At 43.0% G+C, this 18,902-nt stretch overlaps 1 protein-coding gene across 7 annotated transcripts in view; it reads left to right on the top strand.

Annotated features, from left to right (window-relative positions):
• Nucleotides 1-3,178: 3,178 nt before the first annotated feature.
• Nucleotides 3,179-18,902, top strand: part of SYNRG (synergin gamma) — a 131,326-nt gene continuing 115,602 nt past the window's right edge. For all 7 annotated transcript variants that reach the window (XR_013348300.1, XR_013348301.1, XM_077836911.1 and 4 more), the window contains exons 1-6: nt 3,179-3,267; nt 11,008-11,048; nt 12,426-12,544; nt 15,584-15,714; nt 16,076-16,181; nt 18,472-18,583. Coding sequence is in view for 5 of the 7 variants with exons in the window: in XM_077836911.1 (XP_077693037.1) it covers nt 3,179-3,267; nt 11,008-11,048; nt 12,426-12,544; nt 15,584-15,714; nt 16,076-16,181; nt 18,472-18,583 (598 nt within the window). In the remaining 2 variants the exon portion in view is untranslated. The remainder of the gene's footprint in view (nt 3,268-11,007; nt 11,049-12,425; nt 12,545-15,583; nt 15,715-16,075; nt 16,182-18,471; nt 18,584-18,902) is intronic.

Raw genomic sequence — 18,902 nt, 5'->3', positions numbered from 1 at the left:
AGCACAATCTTTCTAAAGTGTTTTTGGTGCTGCTTATAAACAGTGTGCATGCAAATTCTATTTATACACCTTTGTAAGATATTTGTCAGGAACAGTTCAGTTGACATCAAGGTACCAAACAGGTGACAATGTTAACCTTAACACTGAGACAAAAGTACAGCGAAATTTCCATTTTTCCACTTTTGCATTTTGAAGCACTGAGCCTATTGAAGTAGACCAGAGCCGCAGTTTTACCCCAGAAAGCAGCTTGATGTTATTTTGGACAAATGCTTCATGAGTTTAGATTCAGATAGTTCGGTGTCTTCCTAAGAGACCCTCCTGAAACCATTGCCTTCTGCTGCAACAAGACAAATGATGGTAATCTATACTCTGAATGTCAGTATTCTTCACTTCTTGTGTTTAGAGGGTATAGGAGCCTGAGGAAAAGTGATATGCTTTATGAAGTCTGCTTTTTTTTTTTTAAGAGACTAACCCTAAATGTAAATTCCACAGCTTAATTTTGTGATTGTTACCATGAGTGCATGGATATGTAGGAACAGTTTTTGTTAATTATCCAAGATGTTAACATAACTGAAGACATCCTGTCTAGCATATTGTTCCTGGAGTATCGCAACAGATTTTGTTTACTGAATACTAAGATAGCTTTCAGGAACCTTGGACGAGAGATTTACAATTCTTAATCTTGCATTTCTACCTCATCTCTAGCATAGGATTTCAAAGCATTTTACAAACATTTTTACAATACTCATGTAGAGTAGGTAAGCACACCCATTTTACAGAAGGGTAAATTGACCCAGTGAGACTGACATGGTTATGACTGTACAATGACAGTGTAACAGAAACCAGCCTGTCTGCATCCTGAGACCCTGTATTAACCATTTAAACTACCCACACTCCTATTCTAATGAGTACTGCTTGTTCAATGCTTTTTAGTTCTTTGCTTGAGAGTGGCAGTTTGCTGCTTGAACTAGCAATGTGTAAAAAATGCTATGTGGATAATAATCTGCAAACTGCCCACATAATGTCAGTTTAACCTACATGAATAAGGGCACATCTGACTATGAACTATAATTACATCACACTTCTCAGTATAATCCGTTTCATACTTTCTTATAAAAGGTGTTGGTAATATACAATGCTCAGTTTTAAAAAGGTTTATAAGCACAGCCATAGTGTGAGCAAACTTCACTTGTACAGTTCTGCTACTACATCTCCATTTTAACCTCCAGGACTCATATTTATGTCTGTCCTGTGCCCATGCCCTGTTATAGCTCCGCTAATATGCATCTGACACCTGACCTCCTGCAGCCCCGCTATTCCAATGCTGCCAGCCCTCCAGAGCAACACTTGACAGCTGTTCTTTAAAGCCCAGATCCTACAAGCACTTAAGCATGTGCTTATCTTTACTTCCCTGTGTAGACCCACTGAAATCAAGGATTTATTTGAAATCAGTGGGACTCCTCAAGGCAGTAACATTATGCACATGACTATGTGTTTAGGAACAGGGCCTACATTATGTGATGAGGACAGTGGGGTGTTAGGAAGTAATAAGAGACCAACCAAACTCAGTACTTGTGGTCTTCTTAGCAGCTGGAGCCATGAAACATCAGTAGCAGCACTGCTGACAGTTGTACCTGAAGTTCTCCTTTTACTCAAGTAGTTTATGATACAAAAATAAATAAAGCAGAATGTCGTCTTAGAAAAAACTGAGTAAGAAAGAACGGTTACAAGTGAGGATTTTAAATATCATTTTAATACAAAGTTTAAGCATATGCATCACTGTTTGTGGTGATGTAATTTTAAAAGGTCTCTCTAGGGTCACACATATCCCTGTTGCCCTTAGGACAGTCCCCATAGGATCTCTGTGGGGTACCTATAGGGTCTCCTATATCCCATCCCCAGGGCAGTGTGGGTTTTTCTATAGGGTTGCTGTAGGGTATCTAGAGGGTTGCATATATCCCATCCGCAGCGAGGGCAGTGTGGGTTTTTCTGTAGGGTCGCTGGAGGGTGTTTGTGGGGTCGCAGATATCCCATCCCCCAGGGAGGGCAGTGTGGGTTTTTCTGTAGGGTCGCTGGAGGGTGTCTGTGGGGTCGCAGATATCCCATCCCCAGGGAGGGCAGTGTGGGTTTATCTGTAGGGTCGCTGGAGAGTGTCTAGGGGGTCGCAGATATCCCACCCCCAGGGAGGGCAATGTGGGTTTATCTGTAGGGTCGCTGGAGAGTGTCTAGGGGGTCGCAGATATCCCATCCCCAGGGAGGGCAGTGTGGGTTTATCTGTAGGGTCGCTGGAGGGTGTCTCTGGGGTCGCAGATATCCCACCCCCAGGGAGGGCAGTGTGGGTTTATCTGTAGGGTCGCTGGAGGTGTCTCCGGGGTCGCAGATATCCCAGCCCCAAGGAGGGCAGTGTGGGTTTATCTGTAGGGTCGCTGGAGGGTGTCTCTGGGGTCGCAGATATCCCAGCCCCAAGGAGGGCAGTGTGGGTTTTTCTGTAGGGTCGCTGGAGGGTGTCTCTGGGGTCGCAGATATCCCACCCCCAGGGAGGGCAATGTGGGTTTATCTGTAGGGTCGCTGGAGGGTGTCTCTGGGGTCGCAGATATCCCATCCCCAGGGAGGGCAGTGTGGGTTTTTCTGTAGGGTCGCTGGAGGGTGTCTAGGGGGTCGCAGATATCCCACCCCCAAGGAGGGCAGTGTGGGTTTTTCTGTAGGGTCGCTGGAGGTGTCTCCGGGGTCGCAGATATCCCACCCCCAGGGAGGGCAGTGTGGGTTTTTCTGTAGGGTCGCTGGAGGGTGTCTCTGGGGTCGCAGATATCCCACCCCCAGGGAGGGCAATGTGGGTTTATCTGTAGGGTCGCTGGAGAGTGTCTCCGGGGTCGCAGATATCCCACCCCCAGGGAGGGCAGTGTGGGTTTTTCTGTAGGGTCGCTGGAGGGTGGCTGTGGGGTCGCAGATATCCCACCCCCAGGGAGGGCAGTGTGGGTTTATCTGTAGGGTCGCTGGAGGGTGTCTCCGGGGTCTCACCCAGCGCGGCAGTCCGGTCCCGCCAGGGTCTGACAGACGCTGCCCCGGGCGCCGCAGGGGAGGCCCGGGCCGGCGGCCGGCGCAGCGGGCGGGGCGGGGAGGCCGCTCTGCCCCGGAAGTCGGCGCGGCTCAGCTGACAGCGGCGGGGCGGAGCGGGAAGATGGCGCTGCGGACGGGGCCGGGAGCTGGCGGCGCCGGGGCCACGGGAGGGGGCGGAGTAGCGGGGGCGGCCGGAGCCGGCAGCGCCGGGTAGGTGCGGGAGGGGGCGGGGGCCCGGGCAGCCCCGGGCAGCCCCGGGGGCTGGGCGGGGGAGTCGGGGTCTCGGCCCGGCGCGGCCTGTGGCAGAGATGGGGGGCGGGGTAGGGCTTGGGAAGGGCTGGGGGGTTGATGGGTGGGGAGAGAGTGATGCGGGGCTGGGGCTGCGGGAGGGAGTCGGGCTGGGGCGGTGAGGGGCTGGGGCTGCGGGAGGGAGTCGGGCTGGGGCGGTGAGGGGCTGGGGCTGCGGGAGGGAGTCGGGCTGGGGCGGTGAGGGGCTGGGGCTGCGGGAGGGAGTCGGACTGAGGCGGTGAGGGGCTGGGGCTGCGGGGGGGGGGGGTCGGACTGGGGCGGTGAGGGGCTGGGGCTGCGGGGGGGGGGTCGGACTGGGGCGGTGAGGGGCTGGGGCTGCGGGGGGGTCGGACTGGGGCGGTGAGGGGCTGGGGCTTGCGGGGGGGGTCGGACTGGGGCGGTGAGGGGCTGGGGCTTGCGGGGGGGGTCGGGCTGGGGCGGTGAGGGGCTGGGGCTTGCGGGGGGGGTCGGGCTGGGGCGGTGAGGGGCTGGGGCTTGCGGGGGGGGGGTCGGGCTGGGGCGGTGAGGGGCTGGGGCTTGCGGGGGGGGGGTCATAGAATCATAGAATCATAGAATATCAGAGTTGGAAGGGACCTCAGGAGGTCATCTAGTCCAACCCCCTGCTCAAAGCAGGACCAGTCCCCAGTGTTTGCCCCAGATCCCTAAATGGCCCCCTCAAGGATTGAACTCACAACCCTGGGTTTAGCAGGCCAATGCTCAAACCACTGAGCTATCCCTAAATCGGTCGGGCTGGGGCGGTGAGGGGCTGGGGCTTGCGGGGGGGGGTCGGGCTGGGGCGGTGAGGGGCTGGGGCTTGCGGGGGGGGGTCGGGCTGGGGCGGTGAGGGGCTGGGGCTTGCGGGGGGGGGTCGGGCTGGGGCGGTGAGGGGCTGGGGCTTGCGGGGGGGGGTCGGGCTGGGGCGGTGAGGGGCTGGGGCTTACGGGGGGGGTCGGGCTGGGGCGGTGAGGGGCTAGGGCTGCGGGGGGGGGTCGGGCTGGGGCTTGCGGGGGGGGTCGAGCTGGGCGGTGAGGGGCTGGGGCTTGCGGGGGGGGTCGGGCTGGGGCGGTGAGGGGCTGGGGCTTGCGGGGGGGGTCGGGCTGGGGCGGTGAGGGGCTGGGGCTTGCGGGGGGGGTCGAGCTGGGCGGTGAGGGGCTGGAGCTTGCGGGGGGGGGTCGGACTGGGGCGGTGAGGGGCTGGGGCTTCCGGGGGGTGTCGGGCTGGGGCTGCGGGGGGGGGTCGGACTGGGGCGGTGAGGGGCTGGAGCTTGCGGGGGGGGGGGTCGGACTGGGGCGGTGAGGGGCTGGGGCTTGCGGGGGGGGTTGGGCTGGGGCGGTGACGGGCTGGGGCTGCGAGGGGGGGGTCGGGCTGGGGCGATGCGGGGCTGGAGGGACTATTTGGACTGTGTGGGAGGAGAGGGGTTTGGCTTGCTGGTTCACTTTGGTTTTTCCTTGTCTAAACACTGTGCCTCCATGCTTTTGGTTATGGGGTAGTAAATGTTGCTTACAGCAGGAGTGTGATAGTTTGTGCGTGTTGTGGTGTGTTTTGGGGGGGGGGGGCTGCTGTGACCTGTTTGTGTGGATACTTCTCTCTCTCCCCTATTGATGTGGAGGAGGCTTCCTGCTGTCAGCAGTACATGAGGCAGGGTGGAGTGGTTCTGGTGGGAGAGGGAGATATTGGAAAATGAGAAGTATTATAGCCTCTGTGTTATGTTTTGAGTGGGATAGGAGGCTAATCTTTGTATTTCTCCTTTCAAACTGGGAATTGATTCGAGATTTCTGTTTAAGTGAAATATTTATAGGGTTTAAGATTATAACATTTTTCTGTGAAAGGACAGAGATGTAGGACTGAGTCAGTCTGCTTTTGATAAGTGAAGTTGTATTAATCAGATATTCCTGGATACTTAAGTAAAATCCTACCTGCTTTGTGTTGGCATCAAAGATCCCATGGTAGTTCTCATGAAAGCAGGCATTTGCCCTGGTGACCTTCACCAAAATCACACACCCATACTTGCGTAGCGTGCTTTCCTCCAGCTGTCTGCCAACTTGCCACATTAGATGTGTCTGCATTTCATTAGAGCACCTGGGTGTGTAATTTGTAAGGCACTTTAGAATACTGCAGGATGAGAAGCGCAACAATATATATAAATCTGAAATATAATTATTCTGATCTGCTGCTTAAACATCCATCCTTTCTTTACAGCAGCACTGTCAATTTAGAATTATGCGTTGTAACCACTTCTACTTTTGTAAACACCAACCTTACTAATGAGACCGTAGATTGTGAAAAATGAAAGGATTCCAAAATTCCAATTTACTTGTCACTATGCTTTTTGTAGCTTTATTCAATTGTCTGAGCTTAGGTGATGGAAATCAGTGAAGTCAGTTTCATTATGGCTTATAGTTAGTTTCACTTAGAGGATCTTGGGGCTTCTGAGTTAGACACCTGGTATGAAAAACACATTCGCCTTGTCAGTATTACTGCTTTACAGGCTCTGCACTCATTAGGAATTATGGGTGCAAAAACTCTCAACTATAGACACAGTCTAGGAGTTTGAGTTGGGGAAAGAGTTCATTCTGTAGTTTGTTGCTGTTCTTGAAGCTATCACATGGATTCTTCATAGTAAAATCTAAATACAAAAGAAAATGAGGGTTTTTTTTCCTCTTTATCGTGCTGTTTGAGTGAAGCTGATTGCTGGAGCCCTGTACCTGAAACTAGAGTACCTATTATGAGAAATTTACTGTTGAATGATACGATAATATTAAAGTGATACTCCAAATGGCATTGAGACTATTGTCAAAAATTTTCTGAGGAACTTCTGTAGGATATTATTGCTCTTGAACTTTGTCACAGAAATCTTCACTTTCTCTATTTTAAATGATAATGCTTTTTAACCACACTTCTGTTCCTTATCTCATATACAGCACATAGTGAAATAAGTGTGTTGAATATCTGTATGTTTCTGCATATGTTGCATTTTAGTGCTATATCACCAAAAGTATTACTTGCCACTTATATAAATATAGGCGTTTGGGTACAACACTGAGTGCGGTTCAAATATTTACAAATGAATTATATACCATTGTGTAGAGTAATGTTGAATATGAAGCTATTCTGAAAGGGCATGCCTGATAGAAAAGAGCTGTAATATATATTTTATAAAATGGAACCATGGCCTATTATAAAGTATAGATCATGCTCATTGCATTTAGAATTGATTTCCAGATAGTTAATCTCCCCTTTCATCCCAAGACAGTGTAATGCACAAGGCAGACTAATAATTTTAGCGCAGAACTTCTGGAAATGAGTCAGTTCCTCCTTTCACTTTTTTCCTATTGATATAGGATGCCTGTTTGTTCAATAAGTAATTTTCTTGTTAATATAAGAAGTTTTTATAGGGTAAAATATGTGGTGTTTAAGCGTAAATGAACTGAAGTTACTTAGACATTGTTCACATTAATAAACGGTAACTGATATTTTTAAAAAGTATGTATCAATAACTTCTTCCTATAACTCCCTAGTGATGCAGTGTCTAGGAGTTTTTGTTTTTTTTCAACTTGATGTGTATATACATTTTCTCTTCTGTTTATGTGTGTGTATATTTGAATAGCTGTTTAACACTACTTTGTATACATGTATATAGATAGATCTTCCATACAAGAATTCTGATGTTTTACATTTTCTCTTATTGCTAAAAAGTAGCTAAACGCATAACTAAATCTTTGACTGAGCAAGGTCAACAGTGAATCCTAACACACATTCAGAATTTTGATTCAGAGAAACCAACTTTTTCATTTTTGTTTAGTTCTTGCAGTTAGCCTCTAATTAGTTAGAGTTTTTACAGATGCTTATAAATAAATCACTACTTAACTCTAGAAAGGGATAAATATTTAATGATCTGGCCTTTATTTGCTTATAACATGTGCTGGTACTGTAGTGTGCTTGTCCAGATTACATTGCATTTCAGTTAAACTAGAACAGAACCTTATTTCTACCACCAGAATCCTCACAAGGATATTTTAAAATAGTTGCGGATACTGTCTTTGATACAAGTCCTACCTTAGAGTGTATAGCTCTAAAATAGCATTAATTATGCTAATTATTAATTTACTACTTGTATTCATCTGTAAATTGGACCCTGGAGTGAATAATTTATATACATGGGAAAGGTGATAGGTGTAGGTCAGAAACTGTGTGTTTCTGAACTTCTGTATAAATGTTATGTGGGTATATTGTTGGCAAAAAAGTGCCATCTTAGCAGCTGTGGAAACTAAAAGATCTTGATCTGCAGTTGAAGCAAAACTAGGGCTGCAATCTGACTGCCCCACATTGTTTTGTCAATGTGCCTTAGCCTTGACCTATAGGGAACCACAGCTAGGAGCAAGAGGGGAGTTCAGTTGTTGGCCTCCCTGCTGTGACTTGAGACAAGGTTGCCAGCTAATGCCTGCTGTGTTTTTTATGATGTCAGTACCCCTCCACCCAGAACTGGACTAAGGCAACCAAGCTTGTTTCCCATAGGTCACTGAACTTTCATCAATTAATAACAGCTTTTGGTCACAGCTGACCTGGGTTGGATTCCACTCAAGCAGTCCAGTCCTAGTGCTTGCTTCTAGATTTGGCAAAACATGCCTATGCAGACCACTCTCCATAGGGTCTGTAGGAGACATTTCTATTAATAGAGAACCCTAAAATTGTGGTGGTGGTGGTAGGGCCAGACTTACTAACTTATCCTTTGTTGGGTACATTTGTATGTTACAGTTTTGTGAATGGAGGAATTAATGTGTGGCCTAATGGTTAGGGCAGAATGAGAAGTTGAGGAACTAAGAGTATCACGAGTTCAAATTTGAAGTTATATTAATTATTATTTGTATTACTGGAGAGCTTAAGAGCCCCAGTTATAAACTAGGGCCCAGAAATAAAGAGTAATACAGATTGGGTTACTGTGTGTTCTCAGTTGTAGCTAATTATGATTGAACTCTACATTACACATAGATGCTGCATAGTAAGAGCACACAGGCACAATAAGGAATCCACCTCTTTTACATTTACAAAACACAAAAGGTTTCTGAATTCAGTGTAGGTTTTTAAGCATTATGAGCAGATCTTTGCTATGTCATTCCCTCTTCACTTTGTTTCTTTAGTCTGTCACGTGGCCTCTTGACTAATCCACTTGGGCTGAGAGATGTTGAATGTCTGTAAGCTTCTCGCTCTCCAGAGTGTTTGATGTAAGAGGTTGGTGGGGCACTGAAGAAAGTTCTTGGTTGGTAAATTATTGCTGACATTTGTCTCAGAGTGAGTTGCAAACAGTATTGCTAAACTAGATCTCCTTTTTTCTCTCTGGCAAAGCTGATGTTTATTGCTTCAAAGTGGGGACAAGACATTGCTCCTATAATTTCAACTGAATTTTTAACACTGATTTTTATCTTGGTGCACTTGGTCTTTGATATTTGCTGGAATGTGTTTCTCTCCCCTTTGGTGTAATTGTTTCCCTTTAAATGGGAGCAATGGAATGTTACAGCACAAAGAACAGGAAATTGACACTGCAATGTCTTCTAATTATTCATATTTAACAGGAAAAACCTTTTTTCTTGGATAGTTTTATTTCTCTGTGGAAAACCTGTTATGAAGGAGCTGAGATAAGTATGTTCTGATGCAGCTAGTGATTCTGCAGTTCTAAAAGGCCTTGCCTACATTAGGAAATACCCAACCTTAGCCAATGTTGAAAACAGTTCAGTTGGCAATATAGATGAGTCAAAACCATTTTCAGCACCATTACAGAAAATGAGATATGGTTCTGCTTAGTCTCGCTCTGTATTATAATAATAATGCTGAAAATGGTTTTTTTTATTGCATTGACACTTCCAGTGAACCTTTTTTTAGCACTATTTCAGGTGGATCCTTGCTGATAATTGTCATCAGCAATTGTTCCGATTTTTAATGGAGAAGGGAAGGTTCTGTGGTTAATTCTGTGGGTCACAGCTTGGGCAAATTTTTTGGACCAAGCAAATGATTTTATTTAGGAACTGAAATATCTATTTGAATAGAATATTGGCAGTAGACTAAATCTTGCGCACTGTGTTCATTCTACTAGTTCTAGCACAATCATCAAGATTTGCCCATTTATGGACAATGGATTTAGGTCTCTTCGACCTTGGGCTCACTGAGTTACAGGTCTGCATCTCAGTACAAATATAATGTGCTGAAATGTGAGGATGAAAAAGCATGTTTATTGTATCATTTTTAATATAAAGTGCTATTTTCCTGTTGCATAACAAGCTTCCTCGTTATCCACTTATCAGGTTTCAAAATAGGCCGAGATTCTAATCACCATAGTTGCATGGCAGCAGTTCCTTCGCTGCTTCAACCCCTCTTGCTCTTTCCAGTGTATTGACATTGATCATTTAAGGGAGGAAGACCGCAGACTCATTATTTATATTATGGGAGGCAGTATTGCCTAGTGGATGGAGCAATGGACTGGGACTCGACAGATCTGGGTTCCATTCCCAGCTCAACTACTGGGTGACCTGGGGCAAGTCACTTCACTTCTCTGTGCTTCAGTTTTCTCATCCATAAAATGGTAATAGTGATGTGTACCTCCTTTGTAAAATGCTACGTACGTGCTAGGTGGTATTGGTGGTATTATGCCAGTCATGGAAACGGGGTCCTAGTCATGGAAAAGGGCCCCATTAGGCCAAGCGCTGTACACTCATACAAAGTAGGTGGTCCCTGCCCAAAAGAGTTTATAATCCAAGTATAAAATGAGAGACAATAGGTAGATGCAATGAACAGATGGGCGAGGCTTACCCCTATTATCTCCATGTGGTATGGGGTAAAAAGACAGGACACGCATTTATTTTAAAAAAGTAAAAATTCCTAGAACAGAGATTAAACCCACAATCCAGAGAGATTTAAAAATATTTAAACCACATTGCACTGTGTAACTTGGAGCATCACAGGTTTTTGCTAAAGCAGTAGCCTGCCCCAAATCCTGTGGGCTCTCCCTAGGGCTGCTCTTGTAGTAGTTTTGCACTAGCTATGGGAAGAGCTTTGAACAGAAAGCTCCTGTAACTAGTGGCTTTCACTGAAACGTGAAACTTGATTTTCGTTTTAAAACATTTATAAAATTAACTTTTGGCCTTTAAATGGTTCTTTTCTGTAATAATTTCTCCTTAATTTTTGTTGTCTAATAGAATGTGCAGTTCATACATGGACTTTGCACTGCTCTCAGGCTGAGTTTGAGGCTTTTTTGGTCTTTAATGCTAAAGCACAACTCTCCGTGCCCACTTGTCTTCGATAAAAGTGACTGCGTGTTTCCTAATATTGCGAGTATGGAAGTAGTTTTTGATGATAGCTCAGTGGTTTGAGCATTGGCCTGCTAAACCCAGGGTTGTGAGTTCAGTCCTTGAGGGGGCCATTTAGGGATCTGGGGCAAAAATTGGGGATTGGTCCTGTTTCAGTCAGGGGGTTGGACTAGATGACCTCCTGAGGTCCCTTCCAACCCTGACCTTCTATGATTCTCTGAAGCACAAATGGTGCAGTTTGGGATGTAGTACTTCAGAAGGAGTCAAAGACCTGGGGTAGCTTTCGCATTCTCAGTAGTTCAGTCCTTGAGCAGTTATTTAGATATCAAGTCAGAGGCTCATGCTTTTATTTATTTATTTTCAGCTTCATGTTTCCTGTAGCAGGTGGTATCGGCCCGCCTCAAGGTAAGTATGAACTTCAGATTCTGAACTTTTAGTTGCCCTTTCTTTGTGTAGACGTTAATGTTAAGTAATCAAAGTCAGATGTACAGTAACTTTGCATTTTTTCCTGAAGTTTAGAATTGGGAATATTAAGCTCACCTCTTAGCTATGGTTTTTTACTTCTTCCCTCCTACTCAGTAACATTACTCTGAATCTTATATCTTTATTTACAAAATTTCCCATATAACATATTGTATATTGTATCTCACTGGGAAGGCAGTGTGCTCGGTAGGTTAGACCAGGGGACTGAGAGTCCGAATTTCTAAGTTCTGTTCCTGACTATATCATTGAATTACTGTATGAACTGGAGTAAGGCATTTAACCTCTGTGTTCTTCAGTCTACCAGTCTGCATGCCTATATCATGTGGGTGTTGTGAGGCCTAGTAAATATTTGCAAAGCATAGTGAGAACCTTGAACAAGAGGCATGACATAAGTACCAAGTATTATTAAAACTCAAGAAACCTCAACCTTAAATAACTTTTATTCTGATTCCTGAGTCAGTTACTTGTTTAATGGAAAATATGGGGATGGCTGGAGGTCCATCACTAAGTACTGATTGGCTCAGTAATATGCTGCTGTAGCTTCACTGATAATTCCTGAGCCAATTGCATCCTTTCTCAGGCAATTGTACCTGTAATGTTAAAGTATCCATGGCTATACTTATTTCATTGGTAGTGAATATGTTGTAATTAGTCTGTGTCTGCTAAGATAACATTCTAAAATTATTACATCTCTGGTTTAATCCTTTTAGTTTTTCTCAGTGAATTAATACATTTCTGGCTGATTTGTCCAATCTTATTTAAATCCAGCTTTTATTGAAAGATTTTTCATCTGGTTAAACCTTTTATATGGGGTAAACACTCCTGCATGCACACAAGTTGTCCAGTCAACTGAGAGTGTAAAAGCTTAGTTGTGGACAAGATGTACCAGTAATGCCTAGTCAGTCCTATAAAGTATGTTATAAGAAATAATCCTTTCAGGAGAATCCTGGAGTGGGCTACCAGGACAAATCGGTTATTTTTTTGGAAACTACAGTTTTAAAATCAAAGACGGAAAGAAACCCCCAAGTTTCTCTCAAAGAGCAGTTGTGATGGAAGGAGCGCCCTCTGCTTAACTTGTGGAGATGTCCTGGAAGGCTTCTTCTCTTAAAATGCAAGATGCTTCTGTTGCTGCCTGTCTTGTAGCACGTTCTACGCACCAAATCACCCTTGAGTAAAGAGTCCTTGTATTAACTTAAGCAGAACTGCCAGTTGCTTCTTCCTTCCCTCTATCGGTTTAATTTGAAAGATGAACGTTCGAACCAACTGGGGACTTAATCAACGTTTAATGTTCTGGTGTAGGTATGATTCCTATTCAACAGCAAGGGTTTCCAATGGTATCTGTCATGCAATCTAATATGCCAGGCATGATGGGAATGAATTACGGCTCTCAGATGTCTCCGGGACCGATGACCATGCAGGTATGTGAAAGTAACATTTGTTTTCAGTAGATGTGATATGAAATAGATACTTGAATGTATGTGTCAGTGAGGCTGTTGACAGCTGACCCCTGACAGAGGTCCTGGGACCTGCTGCTGAAGTCAGAAGTGTCAAGGGTTCTGCTGCTGCTGGGGTGGAAGGATAGAGGAGAAGGTGAACTCAGAATGAAGAGAGAGGCAGTAGCCCAGAGGCAGGTGTCTTTATTGCATTGCATTTTTTTGGCTTCACAACCTTCTCTCTGAAAGTATTTTATAATTGCCATGACCCTTGTGGGGTTCTGTAAATCTCCTTGTGATCTGGATAAGTAGTGTGGGGAGTGGGTGCTCAGCGTCCATTATTCACTGTCGTAGCTAGGAACAATAATGAACCAGGGTATGGGAGAGAGAAAACATTGGTAATGCTTACAATAAAGTGGGTATCGTAGTTTTCTCTTAGATGTCAGAACTTGGACTTCTACTTCTTTGTATCTGTTGCTGCAGTAAACACAGCTAAGAGAGAGGCCCTTCTGCAGGAGGGAAGATGGCACTGAACAGTAATTGAAACAAAACTGTCAGAAGGAGAGGAAGTTTGGAAACCATTCCTTGTGTTCAATATTCCTGATACTTTTCAGAGTAACAGCCGTCTTAGTCTGTATTCGCAAAAAGAAAAGGAGTACTTGTGGCACCTTAGAGACTAACAATTTATTTGAGCATAAGCTTTCGTGAGCTGGAAGTGAAGAAGGAAGTGAGCCGTAGCTCACAAAAGCTTATGCTCAAATAAATTGGTTAGTCTCTAAGGTGCCACAAGTACTCCTTTTCTTATTCCTGATACTGCCTTGAGTATGGTTCAGTGTTTAGTGTTAAATAGCTTCTATCATCTACAACTCCAACAGCACATTCTATTTTGTCTTTTTACCTTGTTTCACCCTTTCTATTTTCCCTTTGCTTTATATTCATAACTATTCACTGTCTACTAAGACAGAATATTATCCAGCATTTGAAATGAGCTCGTTTTCGGGAACATCCTTTGGCCTGTGTTCATTATACTTACTAGGATCACCCATGTTGTGATTTCAGCTTTGTATCTTTTTTTGTCATTTATATATACTAGTTACCTATAGAATATTGTAAGCATACGTGGTGGTTCACAGATTAATCAAACAGGGCCCCAGGGAACGGATAACATTTTGGACGTTTCTTTAATACTGTAAATGCCCTCCCTTTTGATCAAATCAGTTTTCCAAATTGTTCTTCCTCCTGCAGTTTTTGTATTGAATTTCTCTTCTTTTTGCATGCTTGAAGTAACTTTCCACCTACATAACTCCTCATAATCTTCACAAGGTTTCTTCCCACACTGTGGGGTGGGGTGGGGTGGGGGGGAGTGCATTTTATATAGCTAATTGCTGAGAAGTAATATTACAGTATAGTGCACAACATGATGTGAGGAACTTAACACTTGGGGGCAGGGGGTTGATAGTTTTTGAAGAAATACATCTCATTTGTTTATCCTCTAGTGCCCACCACTCTTACTTGTAAATCTCCACTTGTCTAACCATGTAAACGTGAATCTAATAAAGTTGCGATATATAGTAAATTGAATATAACTATATATTTTTGCCCTTATTTGCTTTAATGGATAATGAATTTTACAAAACTGTAGAAGAAAAATATATTTTTCAGGGGATTTGGTTAGAAATAATAAAAGATAAGACATTTACTGCTTTCACTTGCTGATTTTTGAATACAACAGCAATGATAACAGTAGCTTAATTTATGGACGAAAATCTCATCATCTATTGACATTAAAACTATAATGAAATATTGTTACATATCATAGGGTAGTTTCAAGCATAAGCTACCTAATAAACTTAACTAATATAGTTCTTATGTTAAAATAAAATGTAGTTTTGTTCAAGGGAACCTGAAAACAAGTGTTATAGCTGTGACCCAACTGAAAATGGGCTGGCCAAAGATCTGTCCATACAACTAGCAATATCTTGTTAATGTTTGTTAACTTAATCAGTGCATGTATAAATTGATCCTGGAAACATAATAGTTTAGGAATTGGTTATATTGGAATATATGTAAAAGAATCCCATAACATTTGAAGAAATAAATTTTATAAAATCACTGATTTTATTTCCTAAAGCAGTGAAAATAATAATTTACCCAAGTCAGGGAAATTTTGTTTATGAAATGTATGTGTGTGTACTTACACATGCGTTTCATACAAATGGATCCAAAAGTAATTGACACGCTTTATTGACTATTCAAACTACATGTCTAGGAATTATCTTGTACACCGCTTGTGTGGAATGTGAATTTTTTTTTAACACAGCACAAATGCTGCACGGTAGTTTAGGATAGGAAGGAAAGAAGAAAATAATACTGAAGTTAAAAGGGAGACTTTGTGGGTCATGACACTTGAGTTAAGATCCCTACTCTTGAGAAAAATTTCATGGATTTTTTTAATTGTGTAGTCAGGATTATGATTTTTTTTGTCCAAAAATCCAGCACCCTCCTAGTACCATCTGGGACAGTGCCGCTCAACCTTTCCAGACTACTGTACCCCTTTCAAATAAATCAATTTGAATATAAATATTGTATTCACATTTCAGTATATACTGAATAATAATAAGTCATTGTCTGTATGAAATTTTAGTTTGTTCTGACTTTTCTTGTGCTTTTTACATTGCCTGTTGTAAAACTAGGCAAATACCTAGATGAGTTGATGTACCCCCTAGAAGACCTCTGCGTATCCCCAGGGGTATGCAGACCCCTGGTTGAGAACCACTGGTCTAGGAGCATTGGTTCGGTCCTGACTGAGAGGAGGGCTACCTGCTGAATAACCTGTGGGGGTTTTTTTTGTTTTTTTTTTCAGTGCATAACACCTGGATTGTCTCTGGAGGTCTCGTGTCCAAGTACTGAGCAGACCTGGCCCTGCTTATTTTTATGGCTTCTAACTAGTTCACAACCTGACATAGTACAGATGCTGGATTTTTATATTGCTGTACATAATATAGACTTATTTTATTGTTATAGGGTGGCATGCCCCTTGGGGCTATGCAAGCAACTGGAATGTCTTTTATGGGACAGGCTTCTTTCTTAGGAATGCGCCCAGCAGCTCCACAATACACCCCCGACATGCAGAAACAGTTTGCAGAAGAGCAGCAGTAAGTGATGCTTTAATGCTGCTGGCAAAATCTTATTTGGGGTGGGGGAGCATTCTCCAGCTCATTTTGTGCATTTAAAAACTACCATCCTATCCTAGAAACATTCCTATTGAATTTAGGATTCTAAAATGTTAAGTTAGCTGCAGACCATTCCATTGTCTGTGAAGGCTGTGTATGAGGTTCATGATGGCATATGCTATTTTCTACCAATTTTATGAGACTGTGGCAAAGTGTGGTGCCAAAGCATCTATGTGAAAAAGGGAAGGAATGTGAAACCCAAGTTACCAATATTCAGAAGGTTGGCATGGAAGTTGTCATCAAATAACGCTTAATTTTTATGTTTGATATTGTTTCACTTTAGAAAAAGGTTTGAACACCAGCAAAAATTCTTAGAAGAAGAGAGAAAACGACGCCAATTTGAAGAGCAGAAACAAAAGCTGAGACTCCTAAGCAGTGTGAAACCGAAGGTATATCGTAAATAACATTTATTGATTTTCAGATTAAAAAACCCCAAACCTGTGGCTTTCATGTATTAGGGAAGAAATAGATCCTTCTTTCGTACACCTTCCCAGCCGAAGGCCAGATCTGAAGCCTGATGAAGTCCAATGGGAGTCTAGCTATCAGTGAGCTTTGTATCAGGCCTCTTGAAAACATCTGGTATGTTTAACCCTTTGTACATAGCACCTCTCTTGGTGCTATGTAATCAAAACAAGACAAATGTGGTATTGCAAAATGAATCCGTTTCCTTTGTTGTCTTGATAACTTCACCCTTCTGCATCTTCCTGCTGCTCTAAGGAAAGACTGTCTTCTCTGCTGCTGTAACATTTGTAACCAGACGGAAATGGTGCTTTTTATAGTAGTGCCTCTTTTCCTGCCACTGTGGTCTGAGTAGGTGAACGTTACAAGACTTTGACCCAGGTCTGAGGAAAGAGAATCCCTTTTTTCTCTCAATGGTAGCTCAAGAAACAATCCGTTTGCTTTTGAAAAAGAAAACAACCTAGTTTGGGAACAAAATAGGTTTCTACAATATGTAAAAATGTCGATATGTTCATTAGTTGGAGTCCTTGCTCTCAAGTTGTGGCACAGTTCAAGTGAATACTATTGTATTGATCTCAAGGGCCAAATGAGTTAAGTGTTTATAAACTACTTTCGTGTCCACCATTAAAACAGTGATTCGTTGGTTCAGGGTTTTTTTTCTACAGAGGCTGTGGTTTATTTGGTTCCTTAACAAACACCCAAAAGCATTCATTCTGAAGTTGAAAGTTTATTGATAAACCACAAGAAATTAAAACTGCCATTTATACTGAAGCTGGAATTGAGTGTTTATGCAAAACAAACTTAATTAAAACCTACTAAAGTCTCTTTCCTTTTGGAGGCAAAATATCAGTCATTTGTTTAAGCAACAGCATTTCTTTGATGAAAAGGAAAGAGCTAATTTTACACTTAGTCCTGATGTGTGAAAGGTTTTCACTTATGTTTTTAAGAGACAGACACAAGGTGGAGGAGAAAAAGGACAGAAAAGGTGGGGGAATATGGCTTTTGTTGATGTTTTTGGTACACTGGATAGGTGGTCAGTTACAAATGGATGCTCTGGCTGGCAGGTCAACTGCTCTACCTGTTGCTTGGGCCCTGGTTTGTATTTCAATCAGGGATGTTATCTGAGTCTTTTCCCCTTAGGGTAGGATTGTGGTCATCTCAACTTGCTGTGCTGGTACAGTGCAGTTGATTTCAGGATTTGATGAAAAGCCAAGAGAGTCAGAGAGAGAATAAGAGGAATGAAATGGGTGCAGAATGTAACACAAAGGGAGGGGAGACAGAACAGGATCTTACATGCCTCTGTAGCGCTGAAAATTGTGCATCCCTGTGATGGGCTGAGGACTATATGATTTTCAGGACTCACAAGTGAAAAACAAAAGTTCTTGAACAAGAGCAAGGCCTAATGGCTTCCCTGTCTGGAAGAAAGTCTTTCGATTTGGTCTGCTCCGTTTTGGGGTCATGGAAGATGAGATGAGCTGGGATGTATTGGGGCAGGTGATGAGATTTTTTTCAAAGGCTCTCTTTAAGAACCCAAAAAAAGGGAAAAGGTGTGTGGCATAGCACATCCCTTCATTATTTTGTGCACCAGTGAGGCTTAATATTCACCACACCAATTCTGGTTAATTAATTTCCTGCTCCACATCTTCTGTTTTTACCAAGAATGATTTCCACAATGCTTGAACGATATCAGCAGGCCCTCTTTATTTGGATTAATACAGTTTCTCTCTCTGCGTCTCTTGCACTTGTTCATAACATTCATTATTGAAAACAGCTTGACCTGTTTTCTGGGGTTAATTTCCAAGCAGGCAAAAAGTTATTGTGACATGTTATGAACTTTCACATACTTTTTACATTCGCGCTTACAACTGGGTAAATTTTTAAACCCAGAAATCACAACAGTACAAGGATTCTTGTTAAACAGTAAATTTCCAGAACTTAGACATACTAACTCTTTTCATTTCCATCTTAAGACATGTAAATACCAATGAGTGAAAAACCTTTGCTGTTGTCATTGTGTAGCCTATTGAATAAATTCTGTTGTAAGTTTCTGTTTATTGAAGTTTCTGTTTATTGAAGCCATCACTGGAAAATGGAGCTTTATTTGTATGATTTTATTTTTAACAAACATTGCTACTTTTTCAGGCAAAACAATTGTAAATGTTGGAAGAAGATTCTGAGTTGTACTGTGACACTTTCAAAGCAACTTTTGTCATGTTTCAGACAGGTGAGAAGAGCAGAGATGATGCTTTGGAAGCTATTAAAGGAAACTTAGATGGGTTTTCAAGAGATGCTAAAATGCACCCCACTCCAGCATCGCATCCAAAAAAAACAGGTATTTTATCTTTAGTTGAAAATAAGTCTGAAATATTATACTGCTTCATGTCCATAAGGACGTTTAATTCATGGAGTTCTTTTGTATTCAGGCAGTCTGAGCTCAACTGGTTATTGCATACGATTCAGTAAACTGAAGCTTTCATTGTAGCTGCAATATGCTTTATAAAATTCATGGGTAAAAGTTGTGATTTAATATTTTGTCAAAGAACTTGTTAAGCTTTCGTTTAAAAATACCAATCTGACAACTTTAGTTTGAATATTAACACTGAGCTGTAGCATCTACCAACTTCCCTCATACGCTGCACTTCTAAATGTTA

This window comes from Eretmochelys imbricata, chromosome 17, assembly GCF_965152235.1.
Source record: "Eretmochelys imbricata isolate rEreImb1 chromosome 17, rEreImb1.hap1, whole genome shotgun sequence".
Taxonomy (NCBI): Eukaryota; Metazoa; Chordata; order Testudines; family Cheloniidae; genus Eretmochelys; species Eretmochelys imbricata.
Note: the sequence above shows the minus strand (reverse complement) of the source record. Positions and strands in the feature narration are given on the sequence as shown.